General features: G+C 32.7%; 2 protein-coding genes across 2 annotated transcripts in view; one reads left to right on the top strand and one right to left on the bottom strand.

Annotated features, from left to right (window-relative positions):
• Window positions 1–15427, top strand: part of LOC148950660 (actin-histidine N-methyltransferase-like) — a 243758-nt gene that overhangs the window by 45403 nt on the left and 182928 nt on the right. The gene's annotated exons all lie outside the window — the stretch shown is intronic.
• Window positions 193–15427, bottom strand: part of LOC148950662 (uncharacterized) — an 82613-nt gene continuing 67378 nt past the window's right edge. Inside the window, exon 4 of the mRNA XM_089092543.1 lies at window positions 193–4244. Within this exon, the coding sequence (XP_088948669.1) occupies window positions 1514–4244 (2731 nt within the window). The 3' untranslated portion in view covers window positions 193–1513. The remainder of the gene's footprint in view (window positions 4245–15427) is intronic.

Genomic DNA, 15427 nt, shown 5'->3' with positions numbered 1-15427 from the left:
TCTTTTATTAATTGATGTAAGCAGGTCAGGATTTACCAATAGGCCCGGGCCTTGGGGCGCACAATGCCAGGGGGGTAATAAATTATCACTGATGGATGTGTTTTCTTAGCAAAAACTGGACTTGCCAGGTGCACTCAGCCGCCACGCAGCTTATTCACAGAAAACTGATTTTAAAACAACAGAGAAATTCCTTGCTCACTTGTAAACCTTCAGATGTCTCCCAAGAAAGGTAGCTGAGATTTCAGTATCACCTCTCTCTTTACTTACTTTTGGCTCATCAGTTGTGTTCTGTTCAGTGTTTCCACTATCCCCGATTTTCGGGGATTCCCCCGAAAATCTCGCAAAAACGGACTGACGAAAACGCTTGGGCCTAAAACCGTCAAAGCTTTACCCCTGGCTGTAAGGAGCTAAGCTGTTTTCAACACGATTTTGAAACTTAGGAAATGGGTTTAGTTCTCTGCTACTAAGGTAACCACGGCTAAATCAAGGGAAGTCTTTAGGGATAATATCATCTGTATTTATCTCGTGGGAATGTTTATTTTAAAACCCCTTCCTCCCTAACACTTGAGTTTCTATTTTCAGATCTCTACTCGCCCTTTTGTTTTGTTATCATCTTTTCTGTTTTGGGTTTTGCGTATTAAAATACAAATTAAGATATACGATACTATGTTGCTTATCTTCGGTTTTTAGTTAAGTTGTTTCTTCTTCACACTAAGCTGGATAGTAGTTTTGCAAGGGTTTTTGAGTATTATTTAGACCTCCTTTTTTCCTCTTTTTTTCTGTTATGCTAATTAGAATACAAATGAAGATTAGATTCATGATACTTTTTCGCGTGTTTTTTTAATTTTTAGTTAAAGTTTTTCTTTTTAATACCATTAAATTAGACACTAGGTTTAAATGTGTTACCACCGCTATATATTTGAAGTCTAGAATGGAATACAAACACAAGCTGCAGACAGAATAAATTATAATATGACAAAAAAAAACTTGGAACACGACTATCATTTATTTTCGGCCTTTCTTGTGCGCTATACTTGTTGCACCTATTTGTTAAAGTCAGTATCGGCTCACTGGTTTTTACTTTCTCTGCTGTAATTAACGAAAAAAAATCTCATGTGCACGTTTAAACAATTGCCAAGGACGACTTTATAAGCCACTAGAATAAATAGCAAAATACAACTGTTTCTTTAATACATATTGGTGTTGCCAGATATTGTGTATTTGTCGTTTAGGCGCTTTTAAGGTGGTCGCTTACTGGATTACTCAAGTTTGCATGAATATTTTTCTTTTTGAAAAATGGTACCTTTGGTGCGTTTTAAATAAAAAAAAATAGTGCTTTTTCGCATTTTTCATTTTTATCGCTGTGTTATCTGATACCATGCATCTGGCAACACAAATTTATATATTTATATCACAAATTGTGAGTCTTTACTTGATCGAAAACATTTTCGTCTAGTTCTAATTGGTAGTTTTGATTACATCTAAACCTTACAATTCATATTTAACCACTTAATCACTTCCAAACAGATCGCCCTAACGTTCCCCAGAAACCATTTTTCCTATAGCTAGAATTGACGTTAAATATTGTATCAGAGGTACTTGACGTCTCTGAATCACCGTTCCCTGCCAGAGTGGCATTTTCGATGGCACGCCTGATTAAGTGTGATGCCCTAACTCCAGATTGCACTTTACGGTTCCTCTTCCACAAAATTATAAATATAACTAAAAATACAACCAGTGCAAATACACCAATAGCTGAACTGGCAATAATAGCGCCGCGTATTTCCACCGGTATGTCTATAAACTTTGTTTTTTCTGCTTCGTCCTCGTCATCAAGGATAAAGTTTGTAGTATTTGGGATAGTTGTTGTCTCTACCTCCTCGCTTTCTTCTATAGAAGTAGAGTCTGTCCTATAAAAAGTCTTTTGAGTTCGATTGGATATCATTGATTTCTCGTCGAGGCGTTTTCTATGTATTGGGCGATGACTTCCGTATGAGTGGCCACGTCCAGCATCAAACTGTCCATATTCTCCAACACTACCTGGCGGACTGTACTGTTTTAGAATTTTCTTTGTTGATGAGAAATTAATTGTTTCTGTGGTTGTAGGTGATTCTTCATCTTCTTTAACTTCTTGAAAATTAGTTCTTGATTTTGTTGTATTCGCCTCAGGTTTGGTTCTAGGAGACCATCTGCTTTTATTCGTTGCTGGGATTTCAGTAGTTGTACTTATTTCATCTGATTTCAGCGTTGTTGTTGTGTTTCTGTCAAAAATTGCAGCAAATAAATTTGAAGGTTTTTTCAAAAGAATTTTAGTATCGCTACTGGACTTTAAAAGATCAGAAAGACTTACAGGCTTTATTTGTGTCATATCAAAAGCAGGTTTTTTGTTCTCATGCCTTTGTGTTGATGATTGAAGAAGCACTACAGAAGTTGATGAGTCTTCCCTTTGATTTTGTTTTTCTTTTGTTTTGGGCTTGACTCCTATTTCTTTTTCTACTTCTGTTTCGATTCTTAATCCGTTTTTTAAGAACTCTGGTAGTGATAAACCATTTCTTTGAAGAATTTCACTTAAACTTTCTCCTTGTGAACTTTTCAGTAAAGACTTTACGTCTCCTGGTTTTATAATAGTCACTTTTTTTTCTTTTTCCATCGAATGTGGCGAATGTTTCGAAGGCACTTCATTATTTTCCTTGTTAGTTTCAACCTTATCTTTCTCATCATTATCTGTGTTTCCTTCACTTCCCCCTGGTTTTGTGTCTTTCCTTGCTTTATTGTCTCCAATCCCGCTTGTATTATCCTTTTGAATGGGCTTCACGCTACTTTTTAAGAAATCTTTCATATCTTCCATGTCATCGTTTTTGTCATCTTTAGTTTCTTCTGATTCCCCGATCCGTTTACTAGCTAATTCAACGTACGCTTGAGAAGTTTTCTGTTTCACAGTAGTAGCCTCTATTTTTGGATCTTCTATTTTTCCCTCACGAGATATTTTCTTATAGTTGCTTAGATCTCCAGCTCCCCTGGCATTTGAAGGTGTTGCTGCTTTAGACTGCTGAGAGTAAATAATCGCGGCCTTAAATGTTTTAGCCAGCGGCAGATCTTCTTCATCAGCTTCTGTTAGAGAATTTATAGTTGTAGCAATGATATTAGTGGTTTCGTCTCTATTTACTCTGCTATTCGTACTTGCAGCTAAATTTAAAAGCGGATCTGTACTTGAAGATGATAGGTTCCTCATATTTTGCTCTTGTTCTTCCGAATAATCATCGTCATAGTATTCTTCTTCACTTTCCTCTTGAATTGGTTTGTGGGTATAGAGATCACGAACAGGGTGGTGAGTAAAATTGTTAGGGATTGTATCTCCTTTGATGTGGGGTTTTATTCTTGCAAAAATAGATGCTGCACTAAGTCCATAGTCAGGTCTGTGATGTCTGTTATAGTGCTCTTGATTATGTTTAGGCACCCCATTGTAAAAAGAGCCACGATTAGCTGCAGGCGGTCTTGGAGGGGGAAGAAGGGGTAGCTTTGTCCACGTAGGCGGTATTCCTGTTGCAGCTACTAATGTTGGTGACTTTGGGCTTGTCTCTTCTGAAAAATATTCTTCTTCATTTTCCTTTTCTTCGATGTTCTTATCTTCAGAGGAACCTAACTCTGTTCTAGTTGTTTTGTCGAGATGCCTCTCTTTGTTTCCTCGTTCTTGCACTGTCTCTTTGCTTGAGTTTTGCGATAGTGCTTCGTCTTCCATCATAGAGGTAGAATCTAAATCACGGTTTTCATACTCTTTTTCTTCAGTTCTGTCTTTCCATGGATTGTCTTTGATTTCTGTATCTAAGATAAACGGCTTTTCGAGGTTATTACCAACTGATGAAGCGTGACCTAGCAACTGTAAAAGCTGCCTTTCGGTTGAAGAGATAAATATCTTTGAGTTTTCTGTTTTTTGCTCATCATTTAGTTGATCCTCTAGAGATTCTATGTTTCCTGCTGTGTATAAAATTTGCCCTCTAATCCCTGGTGCAATTGCTTGTCCTGTCGGCACTTTAATCGGCACTCCGTTTTGTTGAAAATACCTGTCGTCATAGATGTCTTTCTGAAAGTCATCAAGAGGCGATGTCAGGGATCTAAAGTTGTCTCCCTGTGTTCTGTAGAAAGGACTATGCTGGAAAGTAGAATGCCAAGGGTCGATTGATTGGGTCTTCTGTCCAAATTGGGGATGGTAATAAGGTGAATGGGTTGAAGTAACTCTGATAGGCCTGAAAAGAAATATCATGTATATATAGTATGGACTAGAAGGTCAATATCATGTATATATAGTATGGAGTAGAGGGTCATTACGCCATTTTATAATGACCAATCATCATCAGGCATATCATTAATTGTAATTTATAATCGTAGTTACGAACCTTGCTTAGCGGGAGGACTAGGGGGTTTCAGAAACAGAGATGGGATGAAATAACTAAAAAGAAACTTTCGAGGCCCAATTCTTTAAATTATCCCTGGGGGGGGGGTGCATAGACCAAGGTCGTTCCTAGATGGAAAATAAACCTCTTCACCTTTTTTAAACCTTGGCCGTGGTGCCGAACAAAAAAAACAACTTATACAGTCAAAATATTCCATTGAGAAAAAAAATTATTTCAAAAAAATTGACATGCTATCCACTTTCAAAAATGATTGCTCATTTTTGCTCGGCGACACACGAAAAACAGATCAGTGCCTTAGGGAAACAAGAAAAAAAATGCTAGCCCCAAAACCAATCGGTACTATGGGAAAAAACGATCGGTTTTCCCATGGTACCGATAGGTTTTAGAGCGTTTCCCCACGCGCCTGATTGGACTGTTAATCTTATTTATGGTAATTTTTGTTTATTTTATGTTTGGCTTGATTACCGTATTCATTTTAATTTCTGTTCATTATTGGTTTTGATCTATTTGTTCATATGAATTTCGGACTATTTATTCCAAAAAACCGTTACTTTTATATTATTATTTATGTTATTGGTACTTGTCGGTTATTCGAAACACATCCAAGAAGTGAAGTTAGATTAATCCTAATGACATATAACAAAACATGATGATAAATTAATACCTTAGAAACAAAATTATGGAAACCTAACCCAATCTAACCTAACCTAACCCCCACCTCTAATGTGCAAATATATAACCCAAATTATACAAGCCCAATGCATTCTGTCTAAGTCCAATGCATTGTATCTAGACACCGGCGCCGCGCTTATGAGGGAAGACCGGCGGTGGCGGGGCCCAAAACAGTAGCGGCGGCGCGCCGCCGTAACGCCGCCGGTAAGATGTTGGCGGCGCGTCGCTCGCGCAATCAATGTTATCATCAATCTTTCTCAAATCACAGCTTAAATTGACAAATTTGCTTTCTCTACTCATTGACAGTGCACTTTCATAGGATACTCCACCTAGTAGCTACTGGTAGTAACCAAACTGTCATATTCTTGTTAACGTCTCTCACCTCCCTTCACACTCCCTTCTGTATTTTTTTTTAAAGCAGCCATATAATGTTCTATGAGATCCGTCTCTGCTTTAAATTAAAGAAATAATTAACATTTTGGCATTCCTATTTTAAAAAATAAATAAACTTGAAATATTATCATTTAAATATAATACCTCCCTAACCCCCCCCCCCCCCCTCTGGATACCACCTTGCCACCTTAATAGAATACCGTCTCTACTTTGAACTAAAAAAAAATAACTTTTTGGCATCCCTGCTTTCAAAAAAAAAATTCAAGGTACTATCACTTAAATATAATAACTATGCCCCCCCTCCCTCTGGATACCATCTTGATATGATACCGTCTCTGCTTTAAATTAAAACAAAATAATTAACTTATTGGCATTGGCATCCCTGCTTTAAAAAAAATCGAGGTATTATCATTTAAATATGATAGCTTCCTATCAGCCCCCCCTCTGGAAACCACCATGATAGGATACCGTCTCTGCTTTAAATTAAATAAAAGTAATTAACTTTTTGGCATCCCTGCTTTAAATAAAAAATTCGAGATATTATCATTTAAATGTAATGCCTCTCTACCCCCCCCCCCCCCTCTTGATACCACCTTGATAGGTTACCGTCTCAGCTTTACATTAAAAAAATAATTTACTTAATAATTAACTAGGTCAATATGGTTCAAACAAACACGCGAAATAATGTTAAACAGCTTAGTGTTCCTTGAAAAAAAAAATTGAGCGTAAGAGTAAAGGGGTACAAAGACAACAAAAAAATGTCGAAATTATTCAGAATATACCTCAAATTATTGGAAAACTGAGTCATAGACCTAATGACTCCCGTACGCACATAATTTATTCAAGGATTATCGATCGAGTCTAATGGGGTCAAGGTCGATTTATTTGTTGTTGTTCGTCTAGGTGTAATGACTCCAGGGCGAAGTTTGCACATGCGCATTGACGGGGGGAGATATGTATTGATCTAGGACAAGAGGGGGAAGTGGATTTCTGAGAAATTGATTGCATAATCGAGGGGAATTATTGATTCACGAAAGGGGAATTGATTTGCGTAATCGAGGGAAATTATTGATTCACGAAAGGGGAATTAATTTGTTGTTTCTAAGGGGAATTATTGATCCACGAAAGGGGAATTTGTTTGTTGTTTCTAAGGGGAATTATTGATCCACGAAAGGGGAATTAGTTTGTTGTTTCTAAGGGGAATAATTGATCCACTAACGGAATTAGAAATGACATCACTTGTTTCCTAGGAATTATACGGGACTCTAAAGAGATAGAAATTATATTTTTAAATATGGCTTTTCTAGCCTTTAGACTTAGTGATAAATTGTTTAATATTCTATCGAAGTCATCGGAATTGGAAATAACATCACTTTTTTCCTAGGAATTATACGGAACTCTAAAGAGATACAAATTATATTTTTAAATATGGCTTTTCTGATATTTACTGATAGAGATAAATTGATATTCTATTTTTAAATATGGCTTCTCTGCTCTTTAGGTCAGAGATATAAATTGATATTCTATCAAAGCCATAATAGTGTAGTAAGGAACACCTTCGAGATGAAGACAGATTGAATATATTTTATGCGGGAAAGGGTTTCCTAGGAATTTCAAATGTGACAGCGCAGGGATGCCGAAACAGAGGAACACGCAGAAATTACTTTTAGGGGATTATTTGGGCGAAACCGTTTGAGACATTTTAGAAGATGATTTGGCCGAAACCATTAGAGACATTTTAGAGGATTATTTGGGGTGAAACTCTGTGGTATTTATAATACACTTACATTTGAACAGTGTTGGGAGGTCCCCTACCCCAACCCCAAGTTCCCCATCCCCCGGACCCCCAAAGGGGTCCTCTCCCTCCGGCCCTCCAGAGGCCCCTAAAGGCCCCCCGGGCCCTCAAAAGCCCCCGAGCCCCCAAAGGTCCCCCGAAGGCCTGCCGAGCCCCCCAAGACCCCCCCGGGCCCCCAAAGACCTCCCGCGCCCCCAAAGGCCCCACGAGCCCCTCCCTTCCTCCCTCCCTTTTTTGAATTTTTTAAAGTTTTTTCGGACTGAATTTTTTAGACTTAGAAATTATCCATAATTTTTCCGGTTTTTTCTTTAACACATTGGCATAGAGTTTAAGCCTAGAGTATTAGCTTAGTTTTATTTAGAGTTGAAGTTTAGTTTAGTTATAGTTAATAGTTTAAAGTTTTAACTTAGAGTCTTAGATTAGAGTATTTGTTAGAGTTCTAGTTTAGTTTAGTTTTAGTTAAGAGTTTATAGTTTTAGCCTAGAGCCCTAGATTAGAGCTTTACTTAGAGGTGAAGTTTAGTTTCGTTTTAGTTAAGAGTTTAGAATTTTAGCTTATGATCTAAGCTTAGAGTTTTTGTTGGAGGTCTAGTTTAGTTTTAGTTAAGAGTTTACATTTCAGCCTTAGCTTAGCGCCTTATAAATGGTTGAAGTTTATTTTAGTTATAATTCAGAATTTAGAATTTTATCTTAGATTCATTGCTTTGAGATTTAGTTAAAGTTAAAGTTTAGTTAAGTTTTAGTTGAGACTATGGTGTCTTAGCCTAGAATCTCATTTTATAGTCTTATCTTATATTTTTTGATTAATTTCTTATTAAGTTGAGTTTTAGTTCAGATTTTAGAGTTTTAACTTAGAGTCCTAGATTAGTATGTTTGTATGAGCTCTAGTTTAGTTTAGTTATAGGTAAGTGTTTTGAGCTTTAAATTAGATTCTTACCTTAGAGTTTTAGTTAGTTGAAGTTTACTTTGGTTTTAGTTAAGAGTTTAGAGATTTAGCTTAGAGTCTTAGCTTAGAGTTTTTGTTAGAGTTCTAGTTTAGTTTAGTTTTAGTTAAGAGTTTAGAGTTTTTAGCTTAGAGTCTTAGCTTAGAGTTTTTGTTTAAGTTCTAGTTTAGTTTAGTTTTAGCTTAGAGTCTTAGCTTAGAGTTTTAGTTAGAGTTGAAGTTTAGTTTAGTTATAGTTAAGAATATAGAGTTTCAGCTTAGAGTCATAGCTTAGATTATAGCCTAGTTAATTTATATTTTAGATCTTCAAGTTTTTAGATTTTAGTCATAGATTATAGTTATTATAAGCTTTGTAGTTTAGTTTAGTTATAGTTAAGTGTATGGAGTTTTTAGCTTAGATTATAGGCTTAGTGTTTTTGTTAGAGTTCTAGTTCAGTTGGGTTACAGTTAAGAGTTTAGAGTTTTAAACTGTATCATTAGATTAGAGTTTTATTTAGAGTTGAATTTTAGTTCAGTTATAGTTAAGAGTTTAGAGTTTTAGCCTAGAGTCTTAGCTTAGAGTTTCAGTTAGAGTTCTAGTTTAGTATAGTTAAGAGTTTAGGGTTTAAGACTAGAGTCTTAGCTTTGAGTTTTTGTTAGATTTCTAGTTTAGTTTAGTTTTAGTTAAGACTTTTGAGTTTTAGATTAGAGTCTTAGCTTAGAGTTTTAGTTAGAGTTGAAGTTTAGTCTACTTATAGTTAAGAGTTTAGAGTTTTAGCCTAGAGTCTTAGCTTAGAGTTTTAGTTAGAGTTGAAGTTTAGTTTAGTTATTGATAAGAGTTTAGAGTTTTAGCTTAGAGTCTTAGCTTAGAGTTTTAGTTAGAGTTCTAGTTTAGTTTAGTTTTAGTTAAGAGTTTAGAGTTTTAGCCTAGAGTCTTAGCTTAGAGTTTTTGTTAGAGTTCTAGTTTAGTTTAGTTTTAGTTAAGAGTTTGGAGTTTTAGCTTAGAGTCTTAGCTTAGAGGTTTATTTAGAGTTGAAGTTTATTTATATTTAAGAGTTTAGAGTTTTATCCGAGAGTCTGATATTAGAGTTTTATTTAGAGTTGAAGTTTAGTTTATTTATAGTTAAGATTTGAGAGCTTTAGCCTAAAGTCTTAGCTTAGAACTTAGTTAGAGTTGAAGTTTAGTTTAGCTATAGTTAAGAGTTTGGAGTTTTAGCTTTGAGTTGAAGTTTAGTTTAGTTATAGTTAAGAATTTAGAGTTTTAGCTTAGAGTCAATGCTTAGAGTTTTAGTTAAAGTTGTAGTTTACTTGAGTTTTATTTAAGAGTTTAGATTTTTAGCCCATAGTCTTAGATTCGAGTTTTATTTATATTTGAAGTTTAATTCAGTTATAATTAAAAGCTTAGAGTTTTTAGATTAGAGCCTTAGCTTATAGTTTTAGTTCGAGTTGTAGTTTAGTTTAGTTATAGTTAAGAGTTTAGAGTTTTTAGCTTAGAGTCTTAGCTTAGAGTTTTTGTTAGACTTCTAGTTTAGTTTAGTTTTAGTTAAGAGTTTAGAGTTTTAACTTAGAGTCTTAGCTTGGAGTTTTAGTTAGAGTTGAAGTTTAGTTCAGTTATAGTTAAGAATATAGAGTTTCAGCTTAGAGTCATAGCTTAGAGTGTAGTTTAGTTAAGTTTTAGTTGAGTTTAGAGTTTTAGCCTAGAGTCTTAGCTTAAAGTTTTAGTTAGAGTTGAAGTTTAGTTATAGTTAAGAGTTGAAAGTTTTAGCCTAGAGTCTTAGCTTAGAGTTTAGTTAAGAGTTGAAGTTTAGTTTAGCTATAGTTAAGAGTTTGGAGTTTTAGCTTTGAGTTGAAGTTTAGTTTAGTTATAGTTAAGAATTTGGAGTTTTAGCTTAGAGTCAATGCTTAGAGTTTTAGTTAAATTTGTATTTTAGTTTAGTATTAGTTTAGAGTTCAGAATTTTAGCCTAAAGTCTCAGCTCAGATTATTAGATTAGAGTTTTTGTTGAAGTTCTAGTTTACTTTAGTGTTAGTTAAGATTTTATAGTTTTAACCTATAGTCTTAGCTTAGAGTTTTAGTTAGAGTTGAAGTTTACAGTAGTTTTAGTTAAGAATTTAGAGTTTTAGCTTATAGTCTTAGCTTAGAGTTTTTATTAGTGTTCTAGTTTAGTTTAGTTTTAGTTCAGAGTTTAGAGTTTTTAGCTTAGAGTCTTAGCTTAGAGTTGTTGTTGAAGTTCTAGTTTAGTTTAGTTTTAGTTAAGAGTTTGGAGTTTTAGCTTAGAGTCTTAGCTTAGAGTTTTAGTTAGAGTTGAAGTTTATTTATATCTAAGATTATTGAGTTTTATCCTAGAGTCTTATATTAGTGTTTTAGTTAGATTTGAAGTTTAGTTTAGTGATAGCTAAGATTTGAGAGCTTTAGCTTATAGTATTAGCTGAGAATTTATTTAGAGTTGAAGTTTAGTTTAGCTATAGTTAAGAATTTGGATTTTTAGCTTTGAGTTGAAGTTTAATTTAGTTATATTTAAGAATTTAGAGTTTGAGCTTAGAGTCATTGCTTAGAGTTTTATTTAAAGTTGTAGTTTAGTTGATTTTTAGTTAAGAGTTTAGAGTTTTAGCCTATAGTCTTATCTTAGAGGTTTAGTTAGAGTTGAAGTTTAGTTTAGCTTTAGTTAAGAGTTTGGAGTTTTAGCTTAGAGTATTAGCTTAGAGCTTTAGTTAGAGTTGAAGTTTAGTTTAGTTATAGTTAAGAGTTTAGAGTTTTTAGCTTAGAGTCTTAGCTTAGAGTTTTTTTTAGAGTTCTAGTTTAGTTTAGTTTTAGTTAAGAGTTTAGAGTTTTAACTTAGAGTCTTAGCTTAGAGTTTTAGTTAGAGTTGAAGTTTAGTTCAGTTATAGTTAAGAATATAGAGTTTCAGCTTAGAGTCATAGCTTAGATTGTAGTTTAGTTAAGTTTTAGTTGAGTTTAGAGTTTTAGCCTAGAGTCTTAGCTTAGAGTTTTAGTTAGAGTTGAAGTTTAGTTTAGTTATAGTTAAGAGTTGAGAGTTTTAGCCTAGAGTCTTAGCTTAGAGTTTAGTTAGAGTTGAAGTTTAGTTTAGCTATAGTTAAGAGTTTGGAGTTTTAGCTTTGAGTTGAAGTTTAGTTTAGTTATAGTTAAGAATTTGGAGTTTTAGCTTAGAGTCATAGCTTAGAGTTTTAGTTAAATTTAAAGTTTAGTTAAGTATTGGTTTAGAGTTTGGAATTTTAGCCTAGAGTCTCAGTTTATAGTCTTAGCTTAGAGTTTTTGTTGAAGTTCTAGTTTACTTTAGTTTTAGTTAAGAGTTTATAGTTTTAAACTAGAATCTTAGCTTAGAGTTTTAGTTAGAGTTGAAGTTTACAGTAGTTTTAGTTAAGAATTTAGAGTTTTAGCTTAGAGTCTTAGCTTAGAGTTTTTGTTAGAGTTCTAGTTTAGTTTAGTTTTAGTTAAGAGTTTACAGTTTTTACTTTATAGTATTAGCTTAGAGTTTTTGTTTAAGTTCTATTTTAGTTTAGTTTTAGTTAAGAGCTTAGAGTTTTAGCTTACAGTCTTAGCTTAGAGTTTTAGTTAGAGTTGAAGTTTAGTTTAGTAATAGTTAAGAGTTTAGAGTTTTAGCTTGGAGTCTTAGCTTAGAGTTTTTGTTACAGTTCTAGTTTAGTTTAGTTTTAGTTAAGAGTTTAGAGTTTTAGTTATAGTTGAAGTCTAGTTTAGTTATAGTAAGAATTTAGAGTTTTAGCTAAGAGTCATAGCTTAGAGTTTTAGTTAAAGGTGTAGTTTAGTTAAGTTTTATTTGAGTTTATAGTTTTTAGCTTAGAGTCTTAGGTTAGAATTTTTGTTAGACTTCTAGTTTAGTTTAGTTTTAGTTAAGAGTTTAGAGTTTTACCTTAGAGTCTTAGCTTAGAGTTTTAGTTAGAGCTGAAGTTTAGTTTAGTTTTACTTTATAGTTTTAGCTTAGAGTTATAGTTTAGTTTAGTTTTAGTTGAGTTTAGAGTTTTAACTTGGAGTCTTAGCTTAGAGTTTTAGTTAGAGTTGAAATTTAGTTATAGTTAAGAGTTTAGAGTTTTAGCTTAGTCTTAGCTTAGAGTTTTAGTTAGAGTTGAAGTTTAGTTTAGTTATAGTTAAGAGTTGAGAGTTTTAGCCTAGAGTCTTAGCTTAGAATTTAGTTAGAGTTATAGTCTTAGCTTTAGTTAAGAGTTTGGAGTTTTAGCTTTGAGTCTTAGCTTAGAGTTTTAGTTAGAGTTGAAGTTTAGTTTAGTTATAGTTAAGAATTTAGAGTTTTAGCTTAGAGTCATAGCTTAGAGTTTTAGTTAAAGTTGTAGTTTAGTTAAGTTTTAGTTAAGAGTTTAGAGTTTTAGTCTAGAGTCTTAGCTTATAGTCTTAGCTTAGAGTTTTTGTTGAAGTTATAGTTTAGTTAAGTTTTAGTTAAGATTTTAGAGTTTTACCTTAAACTCCTAGATAAGTGTTTTTGTTAGAGTTTTACCTAAGATGGTCGTTTTTAAAGAGTTTAGAGCTGCAACTTCGAGACCGAGCTTACAGTTTTAAATAAAAATGTCTATACCATCGGATATGGTTAAGAGTCTAGAGTTTTTGAAAGGAGTCTTAGCTTAGAGATGTTTCAAGTCCTCTATTGTAGGTTAGCTTTTTTTAAGAGTTTATAGTTTTTATCTTATAGTTTTAGCTTAGATTTTTTGTTGAAGTTCTAGTTTAGTTTAGTTTTGGTTAAGAGTTTAGATTTTTAGCTTAGATTCTTAGCTTAGAGTTTTAGTTAGAGTTGAAGTTTAGTTTAGTAATATTTAAGAGTTTAGAGTTTTAGCTTAGAGTCTTAGCTTAGAGTTTTATTTAGAGTTCTAGTTTAATTATATTTAAGAGTTTAGAGTTTTAGCTTGGAATCATAGCTTAGAGTTTTAGTTAGAGTCCTAGTTTAGTTTAGTAACTAAACTAAACTTCAACTCTAACTAAAACTCTAACCTAAGACTCTAAGGTAAAACTCTAAAATGTTAACTAAACTAAACTAGAACTCTAACAAAAACTCTAAGCTAAGACTCTAAGCTAAAACTCTAAACTCTTAGCTATTACTAAACTAAAATTAAACTCTAACTAAAACTCTAAACTCTTAAATAAAACTAAACCAAACTATAACTTCAACAACAACTCTAAGCTAAGACTCTAAGCTAAAAACTCTAAACTCTTAACTAAAACTAAACTAAACTAAAACTCTATCTAAAAGTCTAATCTAAGACTCTAAGCTATAACTCTAGAATCTTAACTAAATCTAAAGTAAACTTCAACTCTAACTAAAACTCTAAGCTAAGACTCGAAGGTAAAACTCCAAACTCTTAACTATAACTAAACTAAACTAGAACTCTAACAAAAACTCTAAGCTAAGACTCTAAGGTAAAACTTTAAACTCTTAACTAAAACTAAAGTAAACTATATTTTCAACAAAAACTCTAAGCTAAGACTATAAGCTAAGACTCTAGGCTAAAACTCTAAACTCTTAACTAAAACTTAACGAAACTACAACTTTAACTAAAACTCTAAGCTATGACTCTAAGCTAAAACTCTAAAGTGTTAACTAAAACTAAATTAAACTTCAACTCTAACTAAAACTCTAAGCTAAGACTTAAAGCTAAAACTCCAAACTCTTAACTATAGCTAAACTAAACTTCAACTCTAACTAAATTCTAAGCTAAGACTCTAGGCTAAGACTCTTAACTCTTAACTATAACTAAACTAAACTTCAAATCTAACTAAAACTCTAATCTAAGACTCTAAGCTAAGACTATCAACTCTTAGCTATAACCAAACTTCAACTGTAACTAAAACTATAAGCTAATACTCTAATTTAAAATTATAAACTCAACTAAAACTATACTTAACTATAACTCTAAGCTAAAACTATAAAATAAAACTAAACAAAACTTTAACTGTAACTAAACCTCTAAGCTAAGGCTTTAGGGAAAAACTCTAAAGTCTTAACTAACACTAAAATGAACTAGAACTCTAACAATGACTCTAAGCTAAAAACTCTAAACTCTTAACTATAACTAAACTAAAATTCAACTCTAACTAAAGCTCTAGGCTAAAACTCTAAACTATTAACTAAAACTTAACGAAACTACAACTTTAACTAAAACTCTAAGCTAAAACTCTAAATTTTTACTATAACTAAACTAGACTTCAACTCTTACTAAAGCTCTAACCTAAGACTCCAAGGTAAAAATCTAAACTCTTAACTAAAACTAAACTAAACTAGAACTCTAACAAAAACTCTAAGCTAAAACTCTAAACTCTTAACTATTACTAAACTAAACTTCAACTCTAACTAAAACTCTAAGCTAAGACTCTAAGCTAAAACTCTAAACTCTTAGCTAAAACTAAACTAAACTAGAACTCTAACAAAAACACTAAGCTAAGACTCTAAGCTAAAACTCTAGACTCTTAACTAAAACTAAAGTAATCTTCAACTCTAACTAAAACTCTGAGCTAAGACTCTAAGGTAAAACTCTAAACTATTAAATATAACTAAACTAAACTAGAACTCTAACAAAAACTCTAAGCTAAGTAAACTCTTAAGCTAAAGTAAACTTCAACTCCAACTAAAACTCTAAGCTAAGACTCTAAGGTAAAACTCCAAACTCTTAACTATAACTAATCTAAACTATAACTATAACAAAAAACTCTAAGCTAATACTCTAATGTAAAACTCTAAAATCTTAACTAAAACTAAACTAGAACTCTAGCAAATCCTCTAAGCTAAGACTCTAAGCTAAAACTCTAAGCTCTTAATTATAACTAAACTAAACTAGTACTCTAACTAAAACTCTAAGCTAAGACTCTAAGCTAAAACTCTAAACTCTTAACTAAAACTAATGTAAACTTCAACTCTAACTAAAACTCTAAGCTAAGACTCTAAGCTAAAACTCCAAACTCTTAACTTAAACTAAACTAGAACTCTAACTAAAACTTTAAGCTAATACTCGAAGCTAAAACTATAAACTCTCAAGTATAGCTAAACTAAACTTCAACTCTAACTAAAACTCTAAGCAAAGACTCTAAGCTAAAACTATAAAGTAAAACTAAACTAAACCTCAACTCTAAATAAAACTCTAAGCTAAGACTATAAGGCAAAACTCTAAACTCTTAACCAAAACTAAACTAAACTAGAACTCTAACAAAAACTCTAAGCTAAGACTCTAAGCTAATAACTCTTAACTATTAACTATAA

The sequence above is a fragment of the Artemia sp. Qi Xiang Cuo genome, chromosome 7 (assembly GCF_049724085.1).
Source record: "Artemia sp. Qi Xiang Cuo chromosome 7, ASM4972408v1, whole genome shotgun sequence".
NCBI lineage: Eukaryota > Metazoa > Arthropoda > Branchiopoda > Anostraca > Artemiidae > Artemia > Artemia sp. Qi Xiang Cuo.
The sequence above is the reverse complement of the archived record's forward strand: the minus strand, read 5'-3'. Positions and strand labels throughout refer to the sequence as shown.